At 38.5% G+C, this 16142-nt stretch overlaps 1 protein-coding gene across 1 annotated transcript in view; it reads right to left on the reverse strand.

The window, feature by feature from the left end:
• Nucleotides 1-11441, reverse strand: part of LOC139726838 (symplekin-like) — a 33113-nt gene extending 21672 nt beyond the window's left edge. The window contains exons 1-11 of the mRNA XM_071637831.1: nucleotides 11294-11441; nucleotides 9326-9448; nucleotides 8334-8407; nucleotides 6928-7060; nucleotides 6057-6166; nucleotides 5297-5408; nucleotides 4454-4557; nucleotides 3964-4061; nucleotides 3402-3460; nucleotides 828-923; nucleotides 51-140 (exon numbers count right to left, since the gene is read on the reverse strand). Coding sequence (XP_071493932.1) covers nucleotides 51-140; nucleotides 828-923; nucleotides 3402-3460; nucleotides 3964-4061; nucleotides 4454-4557; nucleotides 5297-5408; nucleotides 6057-6166; nucleotides 6928-7060; nucleotides 8334-8407; nucleotides 9326-9448; nucleotides 11294-11380 — 1086 coding nt within the window. The 5' untranslated portion in view covers nucleotides 11381-11441. The remainder of the gene's footprint in view (nucleotides 1-50; nucleotides 141-827; nucleotides 924-3401; nucleotides 3461-3963; nucleotides 4062-4453; nucleotides 4558-5296; nucleotides 5409-6056; nucleotides 6167-6927; nucleotides 7061-8333; nucleotides 8408-9325; nucleotides 9449-11293) is intronic.
• Between the last annotated feature and the right edge of the window lie 4701 nt (nucleotides 11442-16142).

Genomic DNA, 16142 nt, shown 5'->3' on the forward strand with positions numbered 1-16142 from the left:
CTCACATAATTGACAATGGAAATTTTTCCTATAAGAGTTCATACTCTTACCTTAGCCTTCTTGCGTTTACTCTGCTCACTACCAGCATCAGAGCGAGGTCGTTTAGGTCTTTCCACAACTCTGGGAGTATTTCTTGCAATCTAGAACATGGATTTGCACACAGTGTATGACATTTGCATGACCCTTTTAAATGATATATTTTTTGAAATAGAAATACATGGTCTGTGTATAAAATCATACTCTTAAGTAAGTCAATAAAATCAGTCAGCACATATTACCAAATCACCTTAAAGTAAATCATTTTTGTTTAGTTCATTACTCAGACCTTGCAGTTTCATACCAATATTGACAATGATATCTTTAGATAAATTTGCAATATCTTGACTGTTGGTTAAATTTCTATATTTGAGGTCAGGAAATTCAATTACTATGTATTCCTTACTTTCATTTAAAAGATTTTTCCCCAAGATGAAGCCATTAGGGCAATCACTCCTCTGATAACCAAGCTGATTTGATGTTCTCTGCACTGCCAGTCATTGAGAGAAGTTCTTCATTTTTCAGGGACATGACCAGATGCATAAAGAATTAACCAATGTGCTACATCTGCCACCTCTTTCCATGTCTTGTGTTTGTTTTTGTTTTTTTTTACCAGCTAGTCAGCTTTACAAAAAAAAAAAAGAAGAAAAAAAAACATACTAGTGCAACACTTGATCAGATTCCAAGGGTCCTTTTACAGATGCTATCTTGATTGGATGCAGAGGCACCAAACAGCAATATCCTACGTGTCATGATCACGACCCAAATACATGTAAAGAGTTTTTCATTACCTCCACATCTGAAGCACCCAGGTCAGTCAGAAGGGTTCCTATGTTGCGACGGAACTCGAAAGAGGACTGATGCCTCAGGAGACCAAACAGCTGCATCTATAAATCACAGTGGATTACAAAGGAGCAAAAATGACTTGAGCAGCTCTAGCAACACCTTTAATCTTTCCTCTTCCTTAATTTGTCAGGGTGAATCTGACATAGGGTTACAGCTTGTTCAGATCTGATTTGATAAATGGACAAACATTATGGTTAAGACTTCCTCAAACTTGTACCTAATAAAGCCCCCGTTCCACTATCACGATCTGGACCCCAATCTGTTCCGATCTAGCAGATCAGGAAGAGAGTGGCAAAAGCGTGGCAAAAGCGTGCGGGGATCGGAAGCATCGTAGTAGCAGCGTTTGGAAGTCAGGGTTGGAGTGAGCATTTTCTTATATCGGGAAGAAATTTGAACCTGTTCAAAATTTCTTCCCCATCTCCCTGATCAAAATTGACCTATTTTGAGTCGTACAGCAAGCGAGGAGAGCGTAGTGACAGCGTAAACACTGCGGGATGAGCGTAACAAGATCTTTCTGAGCGTAGTAACATCGGCACAAGAACAGGAAGTAAACTTAGACACCGACGTGGTCCCGCTGCTGCGCCGCTCTTCCCTGATCAAAGCGCGATCTTCCTGCTTCAACGTCGCTCTCACTACGTTCTCTACTCTCGTATATAATCAAGGCCCGTTCCTACGACGCTCTCAGTACGCTTCATTCCCACTTTAGTTACGCTGTTTCCACTTTAGCTATGCTGTTTCCACTTTAGCTATGCTGTTTCTGCTTTAGCTACGCTGTTCCTTCCCCTTCCCAGACTCAATTAATCACATCTTCTGCTCTTGCTGCTCTAAAAGGGGCGCAGCTGATACGATGGAAAAATCTCAGCCAAAATGTCAGCTAGAAGAAGATCAAAGAGATCAAGAGGCAAGACTTTTGAGGACGAAGAGGACATTGTCGCTGCACCTGTCGAGGCAGAATATGAAGAAGGAGCTCAAATTTTCTAAGAAGAAGAAATGAAGAAAAAGAAGAGAAGAAGCAGCAAAACAGCTACACAAAGGCGAAGAAAGAGAGACTGCACGTGATGCTAAAAGAGGAGGAACAAGAGGACATAGTAGAATTTTGAAGAATATGAAATCATCTACAACTGGAGGAAGACGGACTATAAAAGCAAGGACATCAAGAAGAGCCTGGGGAAGATCAGCACGTCTTTGATTAACAATGAATTGGTGCAAAAGAACCATGAGTTGAGGAGCCTCTTCGAGGTCCACAGTATATTTCTTTGGTTCTGCATGATAATAAGTTGACTGACCAAGGATCGATTGAATCGGGGGAAATCGTTGCACATTGGGCACTTTTCAGCTCTCTGGACGGGGTAACAGCATGATAAGATCGTATAGATCGTTCAGTGCGTAAATACAGTGTGCGTCGATCAGATAACATCGGCAACATCACACTGACAGCGTAGCTACATCGTTCTAAAGCGTAACTGCAGCGGCAGAGATCATTAATGTCTCATTCCCGATCATCGTAGCAAGAGCGTAGCAAGCACGTGGTAGTCGTAACTGCTGTGGTCTTAGAGCGTTCTAACATCGTACTGTGCCTAGATCGGCTCAGGTTTTACCCAATCCTTTCCGATCGGAGAAAATTGTCAAATCGTAGCGAGAACGGCATAGTGGAACAGGGGCTTAAGGTAGTTATGTAATCTTGTCTCATGTTTTCAAAAAACATTGACAGTTACGGTCACATTTATGCAAATGTGGGGAGTTATGATGTCACCACCTCAGAATTCTGCCACTGACGTGCAAATAAGTTTTTACAAAAATTAATTCTTTTTTTTTACATGAAATCTACAATGATATATTGTGCTCTCTTTATCTAACTACTGCAGTCTTGAAATACCCTAGTGGCACTTTAAAGTGGACAGGGGTTGAAATTGATAATTCATCACCCACATGCATGATCTTTACATTTGTTTGTAGACAAACCAATGGGAGAGTAGGAAGGTGATGACATTATTACTTCTTCTTACATGCATAAAGAGGGTCATAACTGATCTCACTATTCATCGAAACATAAAACTCTAACATTACATTATGGTATCAATTCTCTCACCCCAATTTTTGAAGGAACTTCCATCATTCTTCGCAGGTGATGCTACCCAATTTACTCATGTTACCCTGAACATGGTGTGGCATTACAATAATTACTTGCAACTGAAATGAAAATTCACCCATCAAACATTTACTTCGCCTTGGAATTGAGAGCAAGACTTTCTTGTGTCAATGAAGTTGATGTATCACTATCCTCACATGATAAACATCCACAAACACACACACACACACAAACATACACTCACACACTAAAAGATACTTCAATTTGAGACAAGAGAAGTAAATAAATCAAATATTGATACTTCAGTGGTCTTTTTGTTTAAACAGCCTTCTGCACCATGTCCACCATTTTAAAAATCATCTACTGTATATGGATCATTGGGATACTGTGTACACAGGTTGTGCTGATTACAGACACTTCATAGCCTTACCTTCAATGTTTTCCTGACACTGCTTACTTGAGATTTGGACAACGTGGGTGGGAGATTCACTGTACATGAGAGCAAATGTGGGAATACAGCCTTTGTGTCAATGAAGAATGGGGTAGGTAACGGAATGTCCAGAGGTGCACATATTCCTCACTACACACATTCACTGAAACTACCACAAATATTTGCACATACCGGTAGTCTGTCAATGAACAGCACGTCCAAAACATAACAAGAACAACAACAAATGCAAGTCTTAACATTACTTGTGCTTCTTGTTGTCTCTACTATTACCTTGCAAAATCTATTTTTGTCATACTGAAAAGGATAATGAAACACATATTTACCTTTTTGAAAATGCTTTCACAAGAGCATCGACTACAAAATACTCATCAAAGCAATTCAAATGGGGGTTGTAAATTTATAACATGGCTTCCCTTGCAATATCATTTCACAGTAACCACACAGGATTGGTGCTTAAAGCCTATTTACAAGACAGAAGAAAAAGGAGTGCAAAAAAAACCAAAACAAAACCAAAACAAACAAATAAAGCAGGAGAACTTACCATGCAGATTTTCAAATGCCTGGATCACCTTGCCCATGAACTCTGGTCGCTGCTTGGCAATGGATTTCAGGGAGCCCATACACACCATCAAGTTGATGCTGATATGAAATTAGAGCCATTTTATAAAGAAAAGATTCTTTAGACTTCATTGAATTCAAAAGTCCATCCTGAGCTATGCACTGTATGCAGGACTTAATTTGATGCTAATAGACTACAATATGCCACCATTTCTTAAATCCTGAAAGCTAAATAGCCGTTGCTGTGATAGTGACAATTGTACTGAGTTACAATCACATCAAGTCATTGCTACTACTGAGCATGTTCAACAACAGGAAAATTCCAAGTTAGGTATTAAAGATAGTCTAAATTGAAAAAAATAAAATAAATTATAATGATGATGAAAATGCCAATGCTAAAGACAATGGTCACCACGACGACTGGAGGGTGGTGTGGTGGCATCAAAAAAACACAAAGCACAAAACAAGCTTACCTTGATATACTGGCAGTCACAAGCATATGCAGAAGAGCATCCAGAGCCTGGCAGCCTTCGTGTAGGAGTTTCTTCTTCACAAGCAAGGAATGGTCATCTGGGATCTGAAGAAGAAGCAAATTGTGGTCGACAGCAATTATCCTTTGCTTGGTCACGACAATGAAGCTCTTCTCAATTAATCATTCTTCACACATGTTTCTTTTGAAAGCACCATACATACGTGGTGGCCTGGTGGCCTGGGGCTACTAAAATATAGCTGTCAGGCCAGCAAATCCCCCCTTAAAAAAAAAATATATAATAAAATATATTTATTTTGGTGGCCTGATTGGGCATCTAAATTTAAAAATAAATTATGTTTCCTTATACTTCGGGACAATACATTTCTTTTTCAGGTCACTCAAATTTAAAATTTCAAGATTCCAGAGAAGACACAAGAGAGAAAAGTTAGTGTCAAGCCCTGTCTATATCATATAACAGGTACAGTGCACTCCCGTTATAATGAACACGATTATAACAAAATTCTGGTTACAACGAAATAAAATTCAGGCCGCAACATTATCCGCTCTATGTATTTCTATTGTTCATTTGTTCGGTTATAACAAAATTTCGATATAGTGAAAGAAAACGGCCGGTCCCGAGCACTTAGTTATAATGGGAGTCCACTGTATGAAGAGTGTCTTGTAAATATTTCAGCATTTATACAGATCAACAAAAAGAGAACATGACTGGTACTGAAAAGAGTTTTTAAAAAAATCAATTGAAACAATGCTGCATATGTTAATGGCAGGCTGAACTTATGTCAATACAGCAAAAACTTTTAATTACTCTTTTTTAAGTACACACCTTATCGAGAGATATCTCATGCTCCGCTCGCTTAGGTACCTCTGAATCTGAGGTCCGCTCCGTCAGGCTGACAATGACAGACTCTGCGCACTTGATTGCATGTGTGCGCACACTGCAAAGGGAAAGAAGAGGAATGCCCAACTCATTAAGGTCAGGTCTGCTAAATCGCATTCTCACCACGAAGAAATACTGAACACCAAGCACACATTCACCTTGTATCAAATACTGCACAAACTGTAAGAAATGCTTGTCTAAAGCATTCCCCGCCAATGCTAGGTAACTTGATGAGAAGTCTAATATCCTCTAACTTGCCCTGTCTTTGCTTTTAGTTACTTGTTTTGGTCCAGCACCATTACAAATTGAGAATAGGACACGTCACTAAGCTCATGAAACAGAGGACCTTGTCAATTCAGTATGATGAGAATAACCAATCCGACAAGACAGCAATAGAAGAGACATACATGATATCTTTATAGCATGTGAAACAAAATGGAAAAGGAGTTTTTCTTTTCAGGTAGACTATTAAGCCTGTCTGTATGAATCATAATTTGATATGCATGGTGCTTCATGGAAGATACTGATTGCGAAACATTTAATTGATGCAGAATAGGTGTTCAGTTGATTTTATCTAGACAGAAAATTTGCTTTGAATAAAATAATCTACAAGCTCCACTTCAAATACTTGCAGGACCAGATCAGTTTTTCTGTGAAATGGAAAGGACATCACACGAAATTTCATTCCATGAATTTCTAATCTTACCCATCATTGTCATCATCAAGTAGCTCAGTCAAGATCTTCTTCTTCATCAAAACCAGCGACTCCCATCCTGCTTCCATCTCCTCTCTAATCACCTTCACTCCAGTAAGCCACTGTCAGGTGAGAACATAACAATAGTCACAGCATCCCAATAAACCTAAGTATACTCCGCATTAATATCACTCTTAGAAACAAGTACTGATGGTCATCATGTTGTTTGATAATGATCTACCATTTCATATTCAGTCGCATGGACTCAAATATTCTTTCAACATCACAAACATAAAAAACAAAATTCAACACAACCTATTACTGTATATGCCATATATTCAGCGAGTCTAATTTTTTGCGAATCTGGATTTCCTGACACATTCGCGAGTGGTTAAATTTGCGATTGTGGTATACAGTAGGGTCCTACTACTAAACAGAGAATTGTATGTGTGTACGTCATATGTCAGGATCAGAGTTCATATTTTCGTGCGTTTTTAAATTTGCAAATAGCACATGACTTGCGAAATTTACGAAAATAAAAACCTCATGAAATATTTGCCATATGATATACAGTACCCCATGAAGACCCAAACCTAAAGCAAAGTCCAAGCAGAATCAATCATTATAAGGTCTTTTTAATCAGACATATCTTCCTCGCTTAAAAACTGCAATGATAAAGGTATACAGTCTCTGCTTACAATGTACATATAACTTCATTCTGCAATAACTATTAATTTTTGTAAGAATGATGTAAATACAGTGACATAGATTGCGTTTGGAGAGAAGCTGTCAATGACATCTTTTACCATTTCATTAAAAAAAAAAAGCCATTGTGCAACCAACACCATCTCTTCTAATGGGCGGAAAGCAGTGATGCTCTTACCAAAAGCGTCACTCTGAAGAGCTGTGAGAAGCAAAGGATGACCTTCTTCAAGACAGCAACATTCTGGTTCTCCTCAGTCAGCATCATGTGGAGGCGAGGGAGGACTGTACATAGGATCTCACTGTCCTTTTTACTGCAGGAAGACAAATCAGAATACAGATCAAATCCTAACATGCATATATACACCCACATACATAGTCATATAGATTTACTGATTTGTTCTATCTAGATAGATAGACTGATAGATGCCCTAACAACTTTAAATTTTGTGATACCATCAATACATTCTGAATTTTAAAAGGGTTATATATATAGCAATATCTGTGGTAGATACTTGCAGTAATTTCAAAAGGCATTCATTGTTCTAATTAAGGTTAGTGCTCAAGAAGAGAACCCCTGATTAGCCCCAGTGGTCTCTTCAGGTGAACTTTGTACAAAGTTGTCGTCTGGTCCCATACATTGTCAGGATCTACACATGTTTTTCTCCCTTAGATACAGATGTCTGTGCTATCTCAAACTCACAGTCTATAATTCCAAATGTGGTAGATGCCTAGACTTCCAAATTTGGTAGATGCCAAGTCCCTGTCCTAGAGTATCTCTAAGACAGACTTGTGCATGTACAGGAAGGATTTACCACTTTCTAAAAGGGCTGCCCGCCTCAATTCTTGTTGAACCTGTCTCTCCTGGACACCTCTCATAAGCCTCTCTTTCAAAGTGCTGTCCAGGAACAGTTTAAAGGCCCTCTTATTTTATCAACTGCAATAACAAACTACATCTGGCCATGTAAACTTATGAGGCATGCACAGAAGTCTGAAAATGTTTCCCTCTCCTATTGTACCCGACTGTGCAATATAGTCTGCACAGACTCAAGCCACCTGAAACGAGACTGCAGGAGCTTTCTTGTCTTTGGCCCAGGTAGCCAGACCCTTGAGATGAATCTTTACCGATGATCTACCTGTAATGTTTTGTGGGATATACCAAAATGAGCAGTCATCTGCTTTCTCACTTTTGGTTTAACTCGTAATACCAACAACACCAACAACGGCCATCAAATTCATCCAATCACTGCCAAAACAGGGATCACTGGACCTCTGTGGAGCACCATGAAATTTGGACAGCTTCGTGACAGTAATTGCACGAGGCGAAGCTAAACTTCATGCTTTTATCCTGTCTTCTGACCAATTCCTGACTGGGTTCATTTGACTTCCACAAAGCTGTGAAAGAAATAAATTCCTTCACCCTTACTTCCCTGCATGTGAATCTTGACTGTTTCGCTTGAGATTGTGGATCCTGCAATTCATGAGACCAGACTACAACAATGATACAGAATGGCGATCTAAACTTTCATTGGAAATTGTTAGTGACAGAAGACACTTCAATATTCATTAAATTACTGATGTACTCACCAGGCATACTCTGCAAAACTGACCACAAATTTTCTGACTTCAACAGACTGATCAAATTGGAACTGCAGTACTTCCTGTAATAAGGGGGAAAAGTACCATGCAGAAATCTGGTATGAACAAGTGATAACATCACAGGAAAACAAAGAAAAAGAAAACTCTTACTGATAAACATTGTCAATTCTCCTAGTTTCAAGAGTGGGATAACAGTTAGGTTACTTTTTTTAAAAATACATATCCCTTTTCAAAAGCCAGCCAATATGATGTGAGCAATATACATTGTTGAAATAGTCTATGAAATAATGATGAAACACATCACTTGCTAAAGTATCATCAATAGCAAACCAAATCACACTCATTAATGTCATTGGAATTTTGTTTTGAAGAATTCAGTAATAAGTAGAGCCATGCAGACCAAACAAAAACAATACAAATATGTTACTTGTAAAAGGATGTAATCTGATTTTTTTTTAATGGGAAAATCCCAGTAATATTTTGATTTGGTTTGTGCCAAGTACAATGAAAATAAAACTTTGAACTTGATTAATTTGATATAGAAATATCAAATGAAAAAAAAAAGTATGCTCGGTCAAAAGACAAAGAACCAAAATAGTATGCTCAGTCAAAAGACAAAGAAACCAAAACAGTAAAAAGAAACATGTTGTAATTCCATACTCATATCTCTTTTTTTTTTTTAATCTGCTGATATTTTCAATAGAATGAAGGACTTGCAAGCAACATCAAAGAAATGAACATCATCACAACATATCATGGGTGAACATTACTGCCTCCTTATGTAGTAGTATCAACTTGGTAGAGCTACATGTACCTCCCGACCAACAGATTGCTGATTTAAGTTGATTCTATACCGATCCTTCACATGCGTACAGCCCCTTTTTGAAGACAAAACAATTCTGACCACATTCTTCAGTACAATGAACTTGGATAAACTGCAGATCTTGTACATCACTTAATGATAGCAATATTTCACTCACATCAAGAAAGTTATCCAGGAGAGACGGATCCCGGTTGACAATCAGTTCTTGAACATGTCTGAGATGAGTGATCTTCTGTGAATCCTTTGGGAGAGAGTGCGTCTTCTGCAGCAGGTCGACAACCTTATCAGAAAAACAATAACAAAGTACAACAGTTGAAAAAACTTGTGCAATAGATGTTGCCGGCTAAATTACTCATGTACAGCCAAGATAATTTTCATGGCTTATTTAAGTTTAACCAACTGTCAACACATTAGTAGTTATTTCAAATTATTTCAAAGGGCATCCTCAACAAAACAGTGAACTAAAACACACTGGTATGTATTAACTTACCTTTGTTCTGCAATCACATCGAGAAAAGTACAAGCATGCATGATATTTTCCACACTGCTCACATTTACAATATGAGGGAGCAGAACTTTCTATTGGTAACCAATTCTGATCATGACAAAAGCATCAAGGGCAAAGGCATTTTCTACTGTATAAAACACATTTTTTTTTTTTGTCATAGCACAAATAAAAGAATTCCACGTTCCCAGCATACAAAGTCAACAGGCAAGTTCAACCCCAAATTCTAATTTCTAGAATCAAGATTCACGAGAAGCACCCCCTCCTAATCCCATCCTTAAAATTTAAGGGACTACTATGATAGGGTGTAAATTTTATTATGAATTATTCATTTACACTCTGTTTTGACAATAACCATTTACTACTGCTCTAAAAATTTACATTAAAAATAAATTTACCTTGATAGCGCCTACCGCAAGGCCAAAAGGCCCATTTATCAATCTTTGTTTTGAAGTTGAACTTCATTTGACATTTGTATAAAGGTTGGTGGTTTTTTTTTTCCATGTTCACTGACACTGCTGCTGCATGCTGCTGTGTGTTGTGTCATATTGTTGGAATTTCAAGGTCATGGTTGTAGAACTGATTTGTTTATTCATGTATATTTCCTTAGCTAGGTATGTGAAGTGCTATCTACGATCTACTCTACTGTAATAAAACCTCTAGGCTAACTGTGCGACCAGCAGCCCCATCACATACGCAAATGCGTATGGGCTGGTCGCAGTAACCTCTTTAAAGGACAAGTTCACCTTCATAAACATAAGGATTGAGAAAATGCAACAATATTAGTAGAACACATCAGTGAAAGTTTGAGGAAAATTGGACAATCGATGCAGAAGTTATGAATTTTTTAAATTTTTGTGTTGGAACCGCTGGATGAGGAGACTACTACAGCTTGTGAGTCATATGCGTACAACAGTATAAAGAAAATGTAAAAGAAAATTCAACATATTTTCACTTCTTTCGCATAATAAAAGAGCATTTGACTTGCCTCTTTCTAAAGGCAAAGGGAATAATATTACCCATAACATTTGTCGGTAACGAGTCAGGGGAATGTGTACTTTTTTCAAAAGATGGAATTTTGTGAAATTCTCTTTATATTTTCCTTATATTGTTGTACGCATGTGACATCTAAGTTATTCATACACTGCAGTAGTCTTCTCATCCAGCGGGTACTGCACAAAAACTTCAAAAATTCATAACTTTTTAACGGATTGTCTGATTTTCCTCAAACTTTCAATGATGTGTTCTACTAATATTGCTACATTCTCTCAATCCTTATGTTTATGAAGGTGAACTTGTCCTTTAATCTAGCGCTAGCTGCCTACTTCTGTGTACTTGACCATGATCTGATACTAATCTATTAAACCATGTGTTCGATCATTATTGCGTCTTTCTAGTCTTGCCAAGTCTTACCCAATTTTGCTTATCTGTGAGTAAATTTACGACATGCCGTAGTCTAGGCCTAATATAAAGTTCATTGACATTGTGCTGTGTGACAGTGGTGCCATTCTATCGGCTTCTATTAATTGTAACGCAAAAATCAACATATGGGACTGTTATAAGCCCCTCGGTACTGTCACATTTCAAGATTTGAGGAAGAATGCTCATGTTGAGATATACCTGATCAGAAATACTTTGACCATCTCCTCCGTCATCGTCTAGGAAAAATTGTGAAGCTACAGACAGCCTACTGCTTCCAGCACTCATGGTCTTTCTGGAGCAGAATTTGCATTTACTGGCAAATACAGCTAACGAGTACGAGAGGTGCGCTTAGGCGGCCACTGCTGCGAGCTAATAGGGTTAGTGCAGTGCAACATTTTACGGTTTGTGCATGTACATTTACGTAGTACGCGGACACACACACTATACTTGTAGAGTACACGCAAGTAATGCATGCCCGTTGTGCGTGTACATGTGGGTTCAAACAGGGAGCTCACCTCCCTGGTTCAAAGGACTGTATGTCTGTTGTTTGGTCTTTCAGGTACATTTGTGCGTTCTTGCCGTTGGGTGGTGATGGACAGAGCTTGGAGTGATGGAGAGAGTAGAATTATGATAATCATTACAAAATTGATTTGTTGGTGTCGTCATGGGATGATATCATGGGTTCTATGACATATCCTTCACTCAGTCGTCCGTTGTTCCCATCTTCCTTCGCATCCTATTCCTCCTACATCTTTTACACGTTCTAGTTTCCTCCTCCCAGATAGCTCGCCTCCTCCACCTCCTCCTCCACCACCACTCCTCCACCACCACCTCCTCCACCACCACCACCACCACCTCCTCCTCCTCCTCCTCCTCCTCCTCCGCTTCCTCCTCTTTCTTCCAAAACTCCAATGTGGCTCCTCCATAGTTTTTTCTCGCCACACGGCCTAATTTTGTTCTAATTTTCTCTTTGACTTGCTATTATAGTAGCGAGTTACTGTCCTCAAATTGGGCATAGTGATGACGGTATAATATATACAGTCCCGGGGACATAGCAGAGGATTCGAGCAATATTACGTAGCTAGGCCAAAGCTCAGAACAAATGCAACGAGTAACTGGGGAAAGCTCACATGGAATATGCAAGAACAATGAAAACAAGGTTTGAGTTTGAGTTGAATTTGAGTATTTTTATTTCACCACGAGTCAAGCCACTTCAGCCATTTTTTTTCCTGTGAGAACGTGTAGTTTAAAAATCATACAGTTACAAATACAACATTTAGGAAACGAAAGAAAAAATAAACAGACACACACACAAAAGCAAAGTTATACGAAATCATGCGTATCACTAAAAAGGAAAAATAGGAATTAAGACACTGAAAAAAAGATTTGATTGACATACAATGTCACAGTTCAATGCAAACAATTGCTATATATTTCATCTATCTTATTCTTAAATATAAAGAGAGATACACTTTGTTTTACACCGTCTGATAAATTATTCCATAGTTTGGCTCCGCGATATGTTACACTACGTTTCTTAAAATTCGTTCTTGGGTGAGGCAAGTCTAATTTCAATATTCCTTTTCTCAGTGTGTAATTGAACGAAGTTAGGGTTTTAATTTTTGCCCTCCTCCACTTCTGTTGTTTTGGTTTTTTTTTCAGAAAAAAAAAATGTACGGTGATGTTTTTTCTTTGTTTTTCTGCTTGTCAGGCGATGTCAATAGAGGGCTACACGACATTTGTCCCTGCAACGATTGCTCCGGTCTTATTCTCCAAGGATTTAGGGTTGGTTTTGATGTAGGGTTTTAGGTTTAGTTTGATGTGAGGATTAGGATTATAGGATTAGGGTTATGGGCATATTTGTGGGTAGAATTTTTCTTTGGCTTAGAGTGCAGATATTTCTTGGGGGCTACTTTCGGTGTCGCAGGAGCAAATGTCATGGAACCCAGTAGAGAAGTGTCACCCAAAAAATGTAAAGACCATTCTTTTTTTTTGGGGGGGGGGGGGCGGGGACTAACTTGTCAGCCGATATTAACCCCGGAGAAAGTTGCACCAGAAAATGTTAAGCCATCTTTTATTTTTATTTTTTATTTATTTTTTTGCTACCTTGCTTGCTTGCATGCTTGCCAGCCCATTTTGGTGTGCAACTTGACAGCAACGCCCCTCCCCCATCATTAGTTACTGCATCGTTATTATCATTCATCACTATAGTAATTATCTTAGGGCCTGTCATCATGGGGAGGGGGGTGGTAACCCTTGACCCCTCAAAAAAGACCTTCAAAACAAAGCAAAGAAAGACAAACAATTACTTTATTAGCTTGTCAGATCATTAACCAGCTATATATGCAGTGGAATAAAGTTAGAAACATTAAAAGGTCTTACTATTGGAACAAAAGGGTTTTCTAAAGTCATTTTTTAAACTAAAGACTATCATTATCTGCATTTAGCAATGTTTAGGGCCTGACATCATTTCATCCGTTACCATCGCTATCGCCATCTTCTTCCTGTTCAAGTTCAAGTTCTTTTATCTAAAACTTTCATAAAACAACACATAATGAGGGCTCTACAAATGAACAAAAAAAAAACACACAATACATTGGCACATTGTCAACGACACAACCCTCCCATTAGGGTAGAAAAAAAAATAATGGAAAGAGAATTATTAAACTGTATAAGGGCTCAACAGGAAGGCAGACTGCCTTAAGTTAGGCCCTGATGACAAATAATTCATTCAGAATACTAGTACACACATACACACACACACACACACACACACACACACACACACACACACACACGCAAGCAAACAAACAAACAAACAAACACCACCACACACACTCACACTTTATAAGCTAACACATTGCTTGGAATACACGTGGCAGTATTACAGCAAGGTAAGTGATTCTAATAAATAAAGCTTAAATCTCTTCTTAAACTAATTTAAAGAAGAGATGGTTTTTATTTCATGAGGCATGTCGTTCCACATCAAGGGATCTCTAGAGAAAACATAATTTTTGAGCATAGGGGTTCGTACAGAAGGGAGATGGTAATCAGAAGAATTTCTTGTCAAATTATTATATGAATGGACTGATTTAAAGTCAAATCTAATATTCTTGCAAAGAAATAGGGCCTATAGGGAGAATGTTCTGCTTACTCAAAAACATAGAAATAGCAATTTGGAAAATCTGTACATCATAAATATTCAAAGCTTTTAAAGAGGAAAACATCGGTTGATTATGAGCATGATAATCATGAAGAATTCAATATGATTCTTATTGCATGTTTTTGAAATTTAAACGATCTATTCATGTATTCGTTCTGTGGTACTGGCCCAAGATGTAGCACAGTATTATGAGGTGTAAAAAGTGTGTCATACATGTACAACATTAACAGTATTTTTCTAGTTGCAGGAAATGACCTGAACGTATTCGACACACCAGTACTCTGATAATAAACTGCAGATGACGCCAATATTACGATTCCATTATAATGTTTCGTCAATGGTAACTCCTCATAAAACTGTTAGACTGGAGACACGCTGTGTATGCATCCTCGGAATCCTGAATACACCGGATGCGATTATTTCTCCTTCTTCTTCTTCTTCTTCTTCTTCTTCTTCTTCTTCTTCTTCTTCTTCTTCTTCTTCTTCTTCTTCTCCTCCTCCTCCTCCTCTTCTTCCTCCTCCTCCTCCTCCTCCTCCTTCTTCTTCTTTTTCATTATCATCTTCACTTCATCGTGATTTTGAACTTGCCGGGGCCATAATGAAACCAAAGAATAGGGCCTATCGGCACGCGGTTAAAGCTATAATTGCCCAGAACCTCAGGTGATTTTCAACATGCACTACTAAGGGCAAATAGTTTTAACAGTGACCAGAAAAGAAGCAGTTGGTATTTGTTTAACCCTAAAACGGTCGAGGGGGGGGGGGGGGAGGAATCAACCCCTCGACATTTTGCACGACTATTCCGCCGCGCGAAATTTTTGACCGCGCCGCTCCCTGACTTTTTACTTTCAAGTCTCGCACATCTTGATACCATTTTCGCGAAAATCGGGCGTACCGTTACAACGTTGCACGACCTATACACCGTACATGCTTGTCAGACCGAAAATGGCTCAAAAACGTGGTTTGTGTACAAAGTCTGTGCAAATGGAGTTTTCGCACCTTATTCAAAAAGATATGATTATTTTCATGTTCATCGGCTGAAATCAATCAATTTTAGCATTATTATGCTTGAAATAGGTTGTCATAAATTTTGAGAGAAAATGATAAGACAAAAGGTCAAAAAACATAGAAATGTAGTCGAGGTATACATAAGAAATCCATAAACCAATACAACATAAATATTATACGTAAGAAATTAATTTTGATACCAGTTTTTTTTTTTCAAGTATAGATATACATTGTTAGGAACGCTAAGAATGTTATCACCAAAAATTTGGATTCTAGGAGCTTTATTTTCTGATTTAGAGCAAAATGTATATTTTCATGCATATATTGGCATAATTAGTTAATATGATGAACATTTCAATTTCTTTTTTCCCCCAATAGTTTGGTAGATTACCCCACAGGTTCTCACTATATGCCAATTTTCATGGCGATTGCGCGATCGACGGCCGAGATCGGGGGGGGGGGGGGGGGGGGGGGGGGGGTAGGGCGGGATGGGGGGGGGGGGGGGGGGGTGATTCATGATTCATGAACCCTCCCCGGCCACAGAACAGAAGAAAAAAAAAAGCCCGGCCTAGATAGGGTTAAGCATCTCACTTGATCTAAGATAAGTTATGTCAGATTAAAGCATTATAAAATTGTCCTGATACCGGTCAGAGAAAAAAGATCTAGGCCTATTACTTCTAACCATGTCCCTCGAAGCAGTCGATATTTGTAACTTTGTATACAAGGCCTACTTTACTGCCCAGCAGTCTGTTTTTCAAGATGTATAGGCCCTAAGTCTATTTTTATTTATAAAGAGACCATGAGATCTTTGCGTCCCACTAAATCAGAATCGAGGATTCATTAAATGATGTATACTAAAGAAAACTATTGATCAACTGC

The sequence above is a fragment of the Diadema antillarum genome, unplaced genomic scaffold (assembly GCF_040938485.1).
Source record: "Diadema antillarum isolate AM-2024a unplaced genomic scaffold, OU_Dant_1.0 seq00000100_RagTag, whole genome shotgun sequence".
NCBI classification, from domain to species: Eukaryota; Metazoa; Echinodermata; class Echinoidea; order Diadematoida; family Diadematidae; genus Diadema; species Diadema antillarum.